The sequence below is a fragment of the Pipistrellus hanaki genome (assembly GCF_964339955.1).
Source record: "Pipistrellus hanaki genome assembly, chromosome: X".
Classification (NCBI taxonomy): Eukaryota; Metazoa; Chordata; class Mammalia; order Chiroptera; family Vespertilionidae; genus Pipistrellus; species Pipistrellus hanaki.
The window spans coordinates 2,859,120-2,875,848 of NC_140524.1; the positions used below are offsets into that span (position 1 = coordinate 2,859,120).

At 43.7% G+C, this 16,729-nt stretch overlaps 1 protein-coding gene across 1 annotated transcript; it reads right to left on the reverse strand.

Moving 5' to 3' along the window:
• Positions 1-418: 418 nt before the first annotated feature.
• On the reverse strand, positions 419-1,078 carry PPP1R2C (PPP1R2 family member C; the record flags this gene model as incomplete). The annotated part of the gene is made up of 1 exon (XM_084870171.1): positions 419-1,078. One exon carries the CDS (start codon positions 1,076-1,078, stop codon positions 419-421), a length of 660 nt encoding a protein of 219 aa, XP_084726297.1.
• Between the last annotated feature and the right edge of the window lie 15,651 nt (positions 1,079-16,729).

The window sequence follows — 16,729 nt, forward strand, 5'->3', positions numbered from 1 at the left end:
GCCCCAGTCCTGGGTTCTAAGAGGGAAGCTGGTGCAGGCAGCTGGGGAAGGAAGGCCTCCTCTTGCAGGAATTTTGTGCATTGGGCCTCTACTACATCCATAAGTGAATATAAATTAGTCACCCATTAAACCTTTTACACATAAAAAGCTATATAATACACACATTAATCAAGTTTTATAAAAATAATGTGGTTTTGAACGGATATCGCAATCTTTATTTAAAAAAAAAAAAAGATTCCGGACACAAGAATATCAAGCAGGCATTTCCTACTTTATTATTTTCTAAGCTTGCTATTTAATTATTACAGTGCGAGGAAACTGCTAGCATTTCATTACTGGAAGCACAGTTCTATGCAGCTAGAAGCAGTCTATTGTCCTAAGCGGGCATGACAACAGTTGCAGCGCGGCTGGTGGTCTTCTACAGGTAGCTTGCTGGAGTCTGCAGTTCTTCACTTGCAGGACCATCCTTCACTGCTTCTCCCGCGGCGGGATTCTCTTCACCGGCAACAGGTGGCATTTCTTCATCTTCATCATCGATTTCTAAATATTGCAGTTCTTTGGCAATCAGTTCTCTCCCTAGCTTGATGTTCAGGCCCTCGGAGTAATGCAGCTTCCGTCTCAGCTCGAACTGCCGCTGTCTTTCGATCTTGTCCAGAAGCAGCCTGCTGCTGTGGGCCTCCTTGCTCTCCAGCTCCCCTAGGCGGCAGTTCGGCTCAGAGGCATAGGTGACAGCAGCTAATTTCCCCAGGATGTGGCCGGGGGAGCCTCGGGCCAGCTCCTTGGCTTCGAGCTCCCGCGCCATATCCTCGACGCCAGCTTGGATCCTGACGTGGGGCGTGCTGGGCTCATTGATGTTCTTCAGATCGTAGTCCCTGTAGGCGGCCCGGCAGGTGGCCCGGATGTTGGACTCGTCCCACTTCTTGGGCTTTCTGGCCTGTAGTTGGTTGAGGCCACGGGGTTGCGGGGCGGGGGCCATGACGGAGGAGGCCGATGTGGCCACCGCAGAGGCCGCGGCCGAGGGGCCTTTGTTTTTCAGGATCCCCTTGATGGGCCTCTGGGAGCCGCTGGAAGCAGACATGTTGGGCGGAAGAAGGATATTACTTGCCGGAAGGTGGGCTGCGGAGGCTTCCAGGAGCGTTTCCAGTTGACACTGAAGCAAGCTCTCTTTGGGCCTGGTCTCCAGGGCACCGCCACCGCACTGCGTCTGCGTCACAATGGCCGCCATCGCCCCGCGGCCCACGCCACGTCACTGGGCCGCGGCCCACACTGACGTTCCGCCCTGCGACCCATGCTGGCGTCACTGTCCTGCGGCCCACGCTGATATTTTGTCCCGCGACCCATGCAGAAGTTACTGCCCCACAGCCCGTGCCTACATCACTGCCCCCCCCCCCCCCCCCACGCGGACTCTATCCGCTTTTTGTTTTTTTTAAGGAAGTAGGATAAGAAGTATTCATGAGTTGTACAAGAAATAGGGCGACATTGTCTTGCGAATTTCTATATACACTGCTTGGGGAGGCTTTGAAAAATGGAGTTCTCAGTGTGGGTCACTATCAAAAATGCCACAGCCAATTCTTTGTTGAAAGGGTTGGTGGCATTGGAACTAGAAGGCAGTTAACTTCTCCTTATCCCTGCTGTTGTCATCCATACCTTCCTTTCTTCGCAGCCTTCCCCTCCCCCCCACACACACAAACAACCCCTCCACCCCTCTCCTGCTCTGCCTGCCTTTTAGTGAATGATCCCAGTGTCCACACACTTACACTGGCTGGGGATCCGGGTGCTTTCATAGTGTTCACTCTCCAATCCAGCCCTCAGGTATTGACAAATGTTTCAAGAAACTCTCCAATTCTGTCTCTTCTACCACTATCTGGTTTCAAGTCTCCATCTTCTCTTGTGGGGATTACAGCCACAAGCTTTGAACTTTGCCTCATATAATCCCTTCTTCTGACAACTGAGTGCTGACAAGGAGAAATCTGAAGGGGCATTCCAGACTGTGGGAAGAAACTAGAAAAACTCTCTGGGACAGGAGGGAAGGTGGCTGATCCTGGAACAGAAAGTCCAGAACAGAAAGTTGGAGGGAGAGTGGGGAGAATGGGGGAGGGAGGGGAGAGGAGCCTCCAACAGATAATGGATCAGCTTTCTGGCCTCTTCTGGATTTTCATCTCTATGTTAAAGAAAATTGGCAGCCAGTAAACGCATGAAAAGAGAGATGGGACAAGATTGGATGGGTGTTTTTAAAAGACGGCTCTGGCTGCAGGGTGGATAAGAAGTTGGATGGCAGCACTCATAGATGTTATAATTATGTCATCTGTGTACATTAGATGGTAAACTCTAAGAGACACAGAAAGGTGTTTCTTTTGTATATCATCATCTCCAGGTTCGTATCTTCACAACATGAGGCTGAACCTGGCACATAGTAGGTATTACAAAAATACTTATTAAATGAACAATTAACGATAGATTATAAGGAACTGGGAGAATGAGAAGTGCTACTGGAGAAAAACGGAGCTAGAGCCTTTACAGTTAGTTACCATTTATCCAGTCAGTCACCTGGGACAAACAGCTTACATATGGAACTTGGGAGCTGTTACAAGGAGTGACTTTGGAACACTGTCCTTCTCAAACCTCATATTTCACAATGACATTCTTCTAAAGGATAGAAAGGAAATTAAGATCCAGTTTCACTTCCCCCCTCCAGGTATTATTCACAAGACTCTTGCCCCTACTGATAACATTTTGCTTTCTCTTTGCCGGGGCCGACCAGCAGCCCCTGAAGGACAGATGGACAGATCACTCAGACACAGTTGGACTGTGAAAGAGAGGGCTAAGGGGCACCTGACCCTAGTGGCCAGAGCAGCTCTGATTGCCTACCTTGTTAGCCTTTACAGAAATTTTAATCTTTTGATACAATCATCAGGGTGAGCAATCTTGGGAGGACACACGTGTTTACATGGTCTCTAGGCAAGGACATCCAGGGGTTAAGCATAAGGATTCCAATCAACACCCAGGGGGTCTGCAGGTGCACAGATTTGTTTGGAAATGCCAAGGAATAATCAGGGGCACACTCCCCTAAGTCTCCCGTAAGTCAGAATTTTGATAAACAGGAAGGTGGCCTTCCAACCACTTCCTTTTTCTCAGAATGTCCCCGCAAAACTTTCCAACCAAGTCTCATGGGTTCCCCAGCACCTCTTCTCTCCCTCAAGGTCTTTTTTGCATTTTAGAACACAAAAGCAAAAAGCATGAAAGCACCATACAACTTTTACAAGGGTCTTAAGCACCTTCGTTTTAAGTTGTCCTGTATTGTCCAAAGTCCTACTAATTTCAGGAACTGCAGTCACTCTAAAACTGTGTTATTCATCTCAGAAAAAGAATTTCCTAATACCATGTTCTTTGAGAAAAGCTGTATTGTGTGGTGAGGGCTTTCAAGGATTCAAAAGCTGATATTCAAGGCTATAAGCAGAACCTCCGGTATGTGAGGGAAATGAAAACAACCTGCATTATTCTGAAATACTCCAGGCCACCCTCCACAAAGCCTTACTGAAAGGCAGTGCAGACCAGCACAGACGCAATTTGTCTTTCTGGCTGGTGGGCATAGTGAGCCTGTGCATGTTTAGCTGCAAACAGGATGTTAATGGAGATGCTGATTCTATTGCATTGGATTTTGCTTTTGTGTGTATCTAACACCCACCCCTACACGCTGTGATCTGAATATACAAGCTATTCAATATAGAATCAGCCAGTGATTCAGTAATTCTTGAGTATTCTGAAACTTATTATTCAGCAGCTCAATAGCAGGAGCATTGTGATTCTGATCTATTGCCTGGGCCACTAGTTGGCAAACTCATAAGTCAACAGAACCAAATATCAACAGTACAATGATTGAAATTTCTTTTGAGAGCCACATTTTTAAAACTTAAACTACATAGGCAGGTACATTGTTATTAACTTAATTAGGGTATCCTAAGATGGCCTTTGCTAAAAACTCAAGGGGCCAAAGAGCTGCATGTGGCTCGTGAGCCGCAGTTTGCCTACCACTGGCCTGGGATATAAATAAAGCCATTTAAAGAATGAAATCATCAAGCACTACAGATTTCAGGTGAATGTGACTTAAAAATAATCCTTTTCACCCACCATTTGCTAATTACCTGCTAATTGAAAGTTGCCCTAAGGGGAAAAACAAAACAAAACAAATTTTGAGTTCTTGTCATCACACTAAAAATTCTTAATTCAGTCAACATTACTACAAGCCTCAAAGTTAGAAATGATCATCAGTCTTTCTAATATTCCTCTTTACGTGGTTTACTTATTATTACCCTAGGACAAGGGCAGAGCAGATACGTCTGAGGTTGCATTATGGACACACAGTTCCACAGGGCTAAAACATTCCCAATGAATGACACTTTATATTAAAGTAGATAGAGGCCTAGAAACTCTTATTTCAACAAGTATTTAGTGGCCATTTGCTACATTTCCAGTTGTCTTCAATGAGTTAATATTTGGCAACTCCATCTAAATATGAATATTGTCCTATCACCATGGTTTTAAAATACATTAAAAACATCACTGTTGCCCAGCTGCTTGACTCAGTGGTTGACCATCGACTTATGAACCAGGAGGTCAGGTTCAATTCCCGGTCAGGGCACACACCTGGGTTGCAAGCTTGATCCCCAGTGTGGGGCGTGGAGGAGGCAGCTGATCCATGATTCTCTCTCATCATGGATGTTTCTCTCTCTCTTTCTCCCTCTCTCTTCCTTTTTGAAATCAACAAAAATATATTTTTAAAAACCACCGTTATTTAAAATATCCTGTGAATTCCCCGCTGTTTGCACAGGATCAGAGTATTTTGCAGAGCACTGCTTATTAATCACGGCGGTAGATCACTCAGCAGCATCTTTTCTTCCAGTGTGAATCACCTCCCTTCTATGGAGATATTTTCCAAATGCCATAAATACAGGAGTTTATTCAAAAGGAGAACCGAACAAGAAACAAGGAAATACTCAACCTGAGGCAGGAACGCCTAAAAAACCAAAAGTTACCACAAACAAGGAAGATATCCTGGATGTCCCACTGGGTGCGATTAGTGAGAGAGAAGTATAACGCTGAGAAGGCAGTGGGCTATTTTAAGACTAATTGTGCTGCCCAAAGTGGGGATTAATAGTAGTTGGCCCATGTAGGATCTAAAGTCATGGATCAATTCATCCAAGAATTGTCCACAGTGCTTAGAGAATTATGTTAGATACCGTGTGGTTAAAGTTGGAGCTAGGGAAGCAGTGGAGTTCTTCTGCCTGAGTGAAGGTGTAACTCCAGAATTCATTGCAGTGGTGGTTCCTGAGGCATCACAGGGCTCTGAGGAGGGAGGCCAATTTGAAAAGCACTGCAGGAGAGAGTCATTGTCAAAGGCTCATGAGTGTTTGGTTCTCACAAGTGTCTATTTTCTTAGTGGTCACTTGTTTTGAGAATGGAGGTAGAGTGAGTTTCTACTGTAGTGATTCAGACAAGCACATTCATTGAGAACAGGTCACAAAGGAGACAGGCTATCAATGAGAATTTCTGATGTTACATAGTAAACCTCAACTTGCCCCACTCTAAGGGGATCATCTATTTCTGGAACATTAACTGAAGAAAATTCAATCAATGGGAATGTCTGCTAGAAGTCATGCAAAAAACAAAGTCAAAGACATCAGAAAACAGGCCTAGCAGCAGGGATTAGCTAAAGAGTTTGTAGTAGAATAGTAGAAAAGTGTTCTTTCTGCTCCCTAAACACCATGATGTTTCATGGTTAGGAAAAATGAAAGGATATTGTTTTTTCTTTTTTTCTTTTTCTTGACTCTACTTGATCAGGAAAAGAGCTGTTGATAAAATAGAACATGCAGCATGCTCTTATAATCTATTTTTGTATATAAATATTATAAATTTGGATTCCAGAAAGTATTATTTTGGCTTGGGTGGAAATCCTGAAAGTCATAATTTCCAAACTGCTCATTGCTTAGCTGATAAGACTAATTTAGATAAAATTCCCTTCTCATTTCTGCCTCCTTGGCCTGCATTATTCTGTATTTGCCCAAGCACTTTTAAAGAAGAAAGCAAAAGGGCAAATCCACCAGTTTCAGAGGGATTCAAAATGTGAATCTCGTGTTCTCTGAAGAGCAAGTTCAAATATGAGGTGCAAGTACAGCGTGAGGCACAAGTGGAAAAAGTTTTTTGAGGCAAAGAGTCAATAAGCCACTTGACCAGTTTCCTGGTTCTGGATGAACCATAGTCAAATTAGAAAAGCAATAATGTGATCCAGGGCAGCAAAATTCAATTTTGCCAACAACACTGAGATTCCTTGAGGCAGCTTTTTAAAGATGACATTATAGACAGGATTATTTCCCATGTGTCCAAATATTGCTGGGGAGAAAAAACACACAGAGAGAGATAGAAGGTGGTGTGTGATGTCTTCTATCCTAGAAACAAATTTTCTTGTTATTATATATCTATACTTTTGAAAGTGCATTATAAAAACAGCAAGGGAGTATAATAGAAGAAGAAATGAAACACTGCAAGTCTTTTTTTTTTTATGATGTTTCACACACAAAAAGAAAAATAGCTAACAGAACCGTCAGATTTCTTAAAAGATGCAGTAAATATATTGTTAGCAACCCAATGACTCACTAACAAGATGTTGTCTGCAGGCAGGCGGGGCAGGAAAACTGTCACCGAATTCCAGTCAATGATCTATAGTATTTGTGACTACCACATGCAGAGTGTCAGCTGGCAATTTATACTGGCTGATGTAACCCGACAGAATCTTCTTCCTTTCTGACAACCAGTCCAGCAAGTAAGGTTAACACACTTCAGCTCTAATGAACAGAAGTACACCTAGCTGTGGAATTTGGTTCTATCTTAGTCATGCCTATGTGTTGGTTGTGTTTAAACAGAGCCAGCAAAACAGCTCATGGCAGGCACTCAGATACTGGGACAGAAAGGAGGGCGTCACAGAGAGCAGAAGAGTGGTTGTCACACTTCAATGTGCCTCAGAACCCCCTGGAGGCTTGTTAAAATACAGGGAATCAAGCCCCTGACCCGTGCTTCTGATTCTGTGGGTCTGGGGCAGACACAATCTGAAAATTTGCATTTCTAGCAAGTTTCTAGATGATGCGTTGTTACTGGTCCACAAGCCATACTGTGGGACCCACTAGAGTAGAACAGGGTTCCTTTCCCATCTGGCAAGTGACTCAGACAAATCCAGGTCCACATCTGGAGACAGCACTCTCTACTCCGTAAAAAGCCAAGTAGGCAAAAAGAGTGTACCACAGAGGGAGAGAATTTATTCTGCCAGAAGAGGCCAGGAAATATTTGTATAATAGGTATTTTTCAAACTAGACACAAAGTGAAAAAGGCCCAGAGGATGCTGAAGATGGCATATGGATGATTAGTACAAATAGTCTTGGGATTGATCTGTAATATGCTATAGCAGTAGGATGGCTGGCTACTCCTTTTATGACTATACTAGAGGCCCAGAGCATGGAATTTGTGCATTGGAAAGGGGTTCCCTCAGACCAGCCTGTACCCACTCCAATCAGGGACCTCTTGGGGTTATCTGATTTCCCCTAACTGCCTCTTCCTGCCTGCTGGATCGCCCCTAACTGCCCTCCCCTGCTGGCCTGATTGAGGTCCTAACTGCCCCCCCTTGATGGCCTGATCTCAACCCCCAACTGCCCTCCCCTACCAGCCTGCTTGTCTCCAACTACCCTCCCCTGGTGGCCTGATCTTGTCCCCAAGGGCACTCCCCTGCAGGTCTGATCTCGCCCCTAACTGCCCTTCCCTGCTGGCCTGATTGCCCCTAACTGCCTCTGCCTGCCTGATCACCCCCAACTGCCCTCTTCCAGCCAATTTGGTTCCGACTGGTCAGTTTCTATGCCAGTCAGCGTCTCTGGGCCAATCAATGGGGCCTGATCATCAGCAACCCTGGTAGAGGTCTGGAGAGAAATAGAGGCATGGTTGTTGGCCAGTTCGGGAGAGAAAGAGAGGCAAGTTCTGATCAATGGCTGTCACAGAGGCTATGGACCAGAACTTGTCTCTCTCTCTCTCTGCAGGCCTCTGTCCTGGCTTGATCCACAGCCCCCTAGGCAGTCAATGCTGGTCAGGGAGCCAGCAGCAGCCCCAGTCAGTGCTAGCTCACCATAGCAACACAGCACTGATTTTTGGTCTGGTGGAGACTTTGGTTGTAATGATCTTTATGACCCTGGCTCTTTATTATATAGACCAGTGGCCTGGTGCATGAAATTTGTGCATGGGGGGATGTCACTCAGCCCAGTCTGCACCCTCTCCAATCTGGGACTCCATGAAGCATGTCCTACTGCCAGTTTACAGGGATCGGGCCTAAACCAGCAGTCGGGCATCCCTCTCAAAATCTGGGACTGCTGGCTCCTAACTGCTCACCTGCCTACCTACCTGATTGCCCCTTACCACTCTGCCTGCTGGCCTACTCACTCCCAAATGCTCTCCCCCCCCCAGCCAGCCTGATCTCCCCCAACTGCCCCTGTGCCAGTGTGCTCACACCCAACTGCCTCCCTTGCCAGCCTGCTTGCCCCCAACTTCCCCTCCCCCCTGCTGGCCTTCTCACCCTCATCTTCCCTCCCCACTAGCCTGCTCACCCCCAACTGCCCCCCTATTGGTCTGCTCATTCCCTCCCCTGCTGCCCTAATCACACCTAACTGACCCCCACTGATGGCCTGAGCACCCCCAACTGCCCTTCCCTGCTGGTCTGCTCACCCCCAATTATCCCCTGCCAGCCTGATCATCCACAACTGCTGTCCTATCTTGGCATGATCACCAACAACTGCCCTCTCCTCTTGGCCCTGCCACCATGGACTTGTCCAGAAGAACATCTGGAAGATCTCCTGGAAGGTGTCCCAGTTTAATTAGCATATTACCCTTTTAGTAGTATAGATAGAGGCCTGGTGAACAGGTGGGGACCAGCTGGTTTGCTCTGAAGGGTGTCCGGGATCAGGATGGGGGTTCTCTTGTGGTGTGAGGAAGTCTTGGCAAGAGACCTGTGGTGGTTTGTGGGCCGACCCCCACCCCCATGGCTGCTTAACTCTAATAGAAAATCCTCCCTCAGTGGATGGACACAACTGATCACAGAGATTAGCCTCCATCCTATTGTAAAATGGTCACTTAAGATAACTGTGTTCAAAATTACATATTTCATCATCAGGTTTTTTGAGAAATACGCACTTAAAAAAAACAAAAGGGAATATTGCTTCGTGGCTCAAGCAATATATCTCTGTCTTTATTGTTTGTTTAGCTCTTCCTGTGGTCAGTTGTGCCCTGAAATATTACATTTCCCATTTCTCCATGCCATTATACTTTCAAATATTTCAGAAATAAAGCAACCATTTTTTTCATTTCTCTTTTTCATGTAGAAGTATTGAATATGGCAGGACCTGGCAGCACCTAATGAGAAATAGCTCTTGGTCCACTTAAGACATTTATTAAGATGATGCTTTCCCCTCTGAGATGCATGGGCTCTAAAACAAAACAATGAAGGACCAAAGAGAAGACAAGATCCAAAGAAAAATAGAAGAATCAGGGTTATGGATTTAGGCTTAGGCTGGGAACATTTACAAAAGCACCTTGAAAATTTCCTTTAGAGAAAAACAAACACCATCAAAGAGACACCAGGGAAGTGGTATTCGATATATCATGAGATTTATTACTTTTTAGTGGCTTCTTTCATTAGTAGCCAAATATTTTCACAAAGAGAAAAGTTCCTCACATTGTCTATTCATCAAGGAACCTGTAGTAGACAAAGACATTTCTAGGTGTGTGTATTTTAAAATATATTTTTATTGATTTCAGAGAGGAAGGAAAGGGGAGAAAGAGATAGAAACATGAATGATGAGAGAAAAAAACATTAATTGGCTGCCTCCTGCATGCCCCACACTGGAATGGAGCCCGCAATCTAAGCATGTGCCCTTGACTGGAACTGAACCCAGGACTCTTCAGACCAGAGGCTGATGTTCTATCCACTTGGCCAAACAGGCTAGGGCTCTAGGTGGTTTTCTAATTGAAGATGAAAATAATTAGTATGACAAACATTTACAGTTGATCCTTGAACTGTATGGATCCACTATACTAGTATATGAATTGTTTTCAATAAATACTGTAAATAAATGTTCTCTTCCTTATGATTTTCTTAATAACATTTCTTTTCTCTAGCTTACTTTATTGTAAGAATACAGTATATAATACACATAATGTACAAAACATGTTCATCAACTATTTATGTTATTCGTAGGTCAACATTAGGTTATCAGTAGTGAAGTTTTTAGGAGTCAAAATTTATAGGTGGATTTCCTACTGCATAATGTTATCCTTGTTCAAGAGTCAACTGTACATGTAATATATTGCTGCAAAATTAATATTGGGTATTACACTGCAGACTTGAAGTAATGTATTAGAAAACTACCATGAAGTACTGAATACTTACAAATATCATTTTTCTTTTTTGACGACTTAATGAAAAGTTTCAAAGCAGTCTTGTCTTTCAAATTATAGTACCATTTTGTTTTTATGGTTTAATTTCCCGATAGATCTTTGATATGTGCCAACAGTCATGGGGATGAGGATGAGTATGAAGATGAATCACTAACTCAAAACTGTCACAACTAAAGCTTGGATTCCTGAAAGTTAGAGCAGATGCTTGAGTTATGAATTACAATTCTGTGTGGAAACAATCTGTCAGTAACTTGATGCTGAGTAGCAGCTGTTCTCCAGAAAATAGCTTATCTCCTTGGGTAGCATGGCAATGCTTGAAGGATGAGAGTCATCTGAAATTTTGGAGGAATGGAAGCAGAGATATAGGATTAGTTAGTTTATGTTGCAGGTGCTGACACCATATCTGACCCTGTCATTTTTACCTAGATTCCCACAATCTCTAAGTTGGAAGGAACTCAACATTTATCTAGGCCAGTGCTTCTCAAACTTTAATGTGCTTATGAATCATCTGGGGATATTGTAATAATGCAGATTTTGATTCGGCATGTCTGGAGAAAGGTCTGGAGATTCTGCAGGTCTAACAAGCTCCCATGTAAAACCAATGCTGCTGGTCTGTGAAGCACCTTTTGAGAACCAAGAACTAAGACCAGTTTTCTTTGTTGTTGTTGTTTTTACCTATAGTTTTAAGACATTCTAGTTTTTTATAATTATGTCACAGGATATATATATATATATATATATATATATATATATATATATACACACACACACACACACACACACACACACACACACACACACACACACACACTAGAGGCCCGGTGCATGAAGATTCATGCAAAAATAGGCCTTCCTTCCCCTGGCTGACAGCACCAACTTCTCTCTGGCACCCAGGGCCCAGGCTGCTTCACTCCAGCTGCAGCCAGATACCCAGGACCTAGGATGCTTTGTTCCAGCTGCCACTATGCAGCAGAGACCTGAGATGCTTCGCTCCGGCTGCCACCACCACCCACCAGGGGCATGCTCCGAGCTGCACCATGGCCTCTCAGAGCACAGCCCCACCCCCTGCTATGTGTCCCCTGGGGCTGGGGGCAGCACACAGTCCCCTCCGGCCCATTGGCATGCAAGCTCCTCCTGAGCCAGTCATGATGCAGCTCCTCCTGAGCTGGTTGTGATGCCTTAAAGCAGTGGTCCTAAAACTCATTAGTCCACAGAGCCAAATATCAACAGCACAACGATTGAAATTTCTTTTGAGAACCACATTTTTTAAACTTAAACTTTTTCTAACGCCACTTCTTCAACATAGATTCACCCAGGCCGTGGTATTTTGTGGAAGAGCCACACTCAAGGGGCCAAAGAGCCACATGTGGCTTGCAAGACGCAGTTTGCCAACCACGGCTTTAAAGCATCCTGGATAATTTGCAATATGTATATATATTTGACTTAAGAGAGAGGAAAACATCAGTGATGAGAGAGGATCATGAATCAGTTGTCTGCTGCACACCCCACAATGGGGATTGAGCCCACAACCCAGGCATGTGCCTGGACTAGGAATCTGTGACTTCTTGGTTCATAGGTCAATGATCAACCACTGAGCAACACCAGCAGGGCATGTCACAGATTATTTTTTTAATCAATGCTAGTTAAATCACAAAGGATGTTTTACACTGTAACTATATAAGCAGTTATATCTATTGCATATTTCTATCTCTATTTCTGCCTCTAATTATGTCTATATTTATGAATGAGAGTAATTTTAGGTTATCCCCATAACATTACTCTTCTTGGCATTTAGCTTTTGACATGCTATCATTGTGGAAGAGAAAAATTCCTGCCAGGGAATTACACATAGACTTCTGTCTATGAAAATCAGCTCCTTTCTGGCTTGGGGAGCTCACTTTCCCTTTCCACTGAAGACTGTGTATCCCCTGCTAGAACTGAAACATTAAAGACTTCTTGCTGGAGCAGAGCAGAGCAGACCAGTGCAAATCAGAGTGGACCAGTCAGGAGCAGGTGGAGCAGAGCTGTGTAGCTAGAGAGCCACCTTACTCCAGGACTACCTTGCAGCAGTCTGTTCCAAAGCTATGTTGCTCCATAACTGAGCAGTAATACAATTGAGCTTCTCCACAGCTATGCTGTATCACAATATGCTGTTTGCACCAAATAAAGTTGCCTTCTTCACCACACCCCAATTGGGAAATTCCTGCTGGTATTGAATTGGAACTAATGACCATTAGTTGACATGTCTGTGTATAATTTTGTTAATTGCTGGTCGCATAACAAAATTATTCTTGTTGATCCTAGTAATGTGATAAAATGAATATGCATTTTATTTTCATTTTTTAATGCACTAAGATTACCTTAAGAAAATTAGCCAATTTAAAATAAATATGTAGAACACTATATAATTGATTAAATTATATCATGCGATTTATTGATATTATCTTTTCTCATTAAAAAATTATTATATACTAGAGGTCCTGTGCACAAAATTTTTGTATGGGGGGGGGGGGGATGTCCCTCAGCCCAGCCTGCACCCTCTCCAGTATGGGACATTCCTCTGACAATCCAGGATTGCTGGCTCCCAATTGCTCATCTGCCTGACTGCCTGATTGCCCCTAACTGCTTTGCCTGCCAACCTGACCACCCCCTAACCACTCCCCTGCCAGCCTGATTGGCCCTAACTGCCATCCCCTGCTGGCCTGGTCACCCCTAACTGCCCTTCCCTGCTGGCCTGATTGCCCACAACTACCTTCCCTTGCAGGCCATCTTGTGGAGGCCATCTTGTGTCCATATGGGGCCATCTTTGGCCACATGAGGGCAGCCATCTTGTGTGTTGGAGTAATGGTCAATTTAAATATTACTCTTTTATTAGATAGGATGTGTGTGAGTATGTGTATATGTGTGTGTGTGTGTGTGTGTGTGTGTGTGTGTGTGTGTGTGTACTTATATAAAGGCTTTTGCTCCAAGTTCTTTCTAAACTTCAGAAAGCATGTAGTAAGTCATTGAACAAATATTTTTATCCCAGGATCTAGGGGTCAAGTATAGAGATGGCAATACAATTAAGGTGTTAGGGAAGGGTGAATGAAATACCAATATAATGTGAACCTTCATCTTTAGCACAATGCCTTAGAATACTGGGACAAAACCATTACAGCCACTCAGTAATTATCATGCTCAACTTCCAAGTAAGGGAAATCTGGATATTCATTTTGTGGATCAGGAGAAAATGAAGCTGGGGCATATTTTTTACTGTGCTGATAACCCTTAAATGCACTGTTTCATGGTCTTTGGCTTCATCTGGACTAAAAAAAAAAGTCAGGTGGTTTATAGATGATCTAGGACATTTAGAATTTTGAAGTTGTTATGCAAAGACAAGAACAAAGACTCATTGCTTCAAAGGAGTTAGTTTTAAAGATTCACTCAAGCTTTGAACTTGTTTGTATGCAATTCTATACCTTTCTTTTTTTAAAATATATTTTATTGATATTTTACAGAGAGGAAGGGAGAGAGATAGAGAGCTAGAAATTTCTATAAGAGAGAAACATCGACCAGCTGCCTCCTGCACATCCTCCACTGGGGATGTGCCCACAACCAAGGTACATGCCCTTGACTGGAATCAAACCCAGGACCTTTCAGTCCGCAGGCCGATGCTCTACCACTGAGCCAAACCAGTTTCGGCAACAATTATACATCTTTCAAGATGCAAATAATTTTGCCAGATAATCCAGAAGAGATCTGTTGAAAAAATACTGTAAACTTTGGCAGGTTAATAAGAGGCCTATTTTCAAACCATTGCCTTATGCAGCATGGGTCACGTCAGGTGATTTCATCTTGATGCTACTTGGAGTTAATGAAGGGGCAATGAGTTGTGACAAATGGCTTTCCAATCTAATAAAGTAAACAGAGTAAGGATAGAAAAGGCCAGATTCTATCCACATTTCTGTAACTTAGAATCTTTGTGAAACTAAACAAATTACTCAACCACTCTATACCTTGGTGTTACTGTGTATAAACAGAATAAATGCTAATATCTTTCTGACAGGGTTGTAGAAAGGATCAACTTAGATAGTGTGTGTATTAGCTCAATGCCTGGCATGCAATAAATGCTCAATAAGGTTAAGTAGTATTATTACTAACTAGAGGCCTGGTGCATGGATTCATGCACCAGTGGGGTCTCTTGGACTGATATGTGGGGATCAGGCTGAAACAGGTTCTCCAACATCCCCTGAAGGGTTCTGGATTACAAAAGGGCACAGGCCAGGCTGAGGGACCCCACGGGTGCATGATCAGGGCTGGGGAGGGACCGTAGGAGGGATTCAGGGCCTGTCTGGCCTATCTTGCTCAGTCTATGTGGGCCAGACAAAAGCAGCAAGCTAACCTACCAGTCAAAGCATCTGCCTCAGGTGGTTAGTGTGTATCATAATGACTGGTTGAAAAATTGAATGGTTGGACAGAACATATGAGGCATATATATATATATATATATATATATATATATATATATATATATATATGAAATTTGTGCATGAGCTGGGGTTCCCTCAGCCCAGCCTGCACCCTCTCCAATCAGGGATCCTTTGGGGGATGTCCAACTTCCAATTTAGGCCCAGTCCCAGGGACATCCCTCTCACAATCTGGGACTGCTGGCTCCAAATCTATCACCTACCTGCCTGCCTAATCACCCCTAGCTACCTCTGCCTGCCTGCCTGATCACCCCAAACTGCCCTCTCCTACAGGCCTAATCTCACACCCAACTTCCCTCCCCTGCTGACCAATTTGGTTCTGATTGGTCAGTTTCTATGCCAGTCAGTGTCAAAAACTCCACCTCTTAGGCAGCCATTGGCTCCTCACAGTTCACCCAGATTTTGTTCTTATTGGTAATTTTCTATGCCAGTCAGTGTTTCTAGGCCTATTACTGGGCCTGATCAGAGAGATGGGACTGATAAGCAGCCCCCACAGAGGGCAGAAACAGATGCAGCTGCTGACAAAGCCTGGAGAGAAAGAGAGTGGCAATGGCTGATCAACAGCTACCATGGAGGCTATGGATCAGACCCTGGCTCTATCTTTGGGCCTCTCTCTAGGCCTGATCACAGCCCTCTTTGTAGTCAGTGCTTGGTTGCCATGCCCCCAGCACTAATTGCAGGACTGACTTGCGGTGTTCAGTTGAGCCTTCATTCGGTCGTTATGGACCTTGGGTTTTTATATAGTAGGATAATTATAAAATGTACATTCTAAGCAAGAATATATTTTTATTTTTATTTATATTACTGTAAATTCTTTATTATTCTCTATTGAAGAAATATCTAGCCAACATGTGTATTCACCTCCCCAGTGTCATTTCACCAGCACTATAGTTTGCTTTTAAAGTTTTGTTTTGGCTAAAACTTGAGTGCCAGAAAACTTGAAAAAGAACTCAAGAAAAGGAATATTATTTATAATTTCACTTTCTTGCAATAAAACCAAAGACCCCTTTGGTCAGATCAGTCCAGAGCGGTGCTGAAGAAATATTTTGCCCTCTCATTGGCCTGAAAAGAGCTGTCAGGAATTGATTTTTCTGTTTCACATTAACAAGCCCATTCCAAGTCATTATGGTTTTTTGGTTAAGTAATTCTGAAACACATATTCTTTAATTGACAGGTTATTTCAGCTCTTCATAACTGTTGCCATTTATTATTCTGTGCAATCTCAGTGTTCAACTGCCATTAAATTAATATGTATATATGTAATAGCAACTGCAACTGACCTGAAGAAAAGTTACTGCAGTAAGATGTATGTCTTCCTTTGCCTTTAAATGCAATTTGTTTTAGCCTTGTGAACTTCACAATTGCTGTTATCTCTGTTTATAGAGCTCTGTCCCTAATAATTTGCAATTCAAGGCTTTCAGGTCTCAGCCCCCAGGTCACTTCTGCAGTGAGGTCTTCCTTGCTACACACACTAAATTAGCACCTTCTCTTTTCAAGCATTCTTACCCTTCTGACAATGATAGTTGTGGTAAAGAAGAAGAAGAAGAAGAAGAAGAAGAAGAAGAAGAAGAAGAAGAAGAGGAGGAGGAGGAGGAGGAGGAGGAGGAGGAGGAGGAGGAGGAGGAGGAGGAGGAGGAGGAGGAGGAGGAGGAGGAGGGGGAGGAGGAGGAGGGGGAGGGGGAGGAGGAAGATTTAATACTGGACTCACCACCACCCAAACTTATCTTCATCTTTGTTTTCTCACTTTCTATCTATATTTTCCTACTGGCATGAAAGAAGGA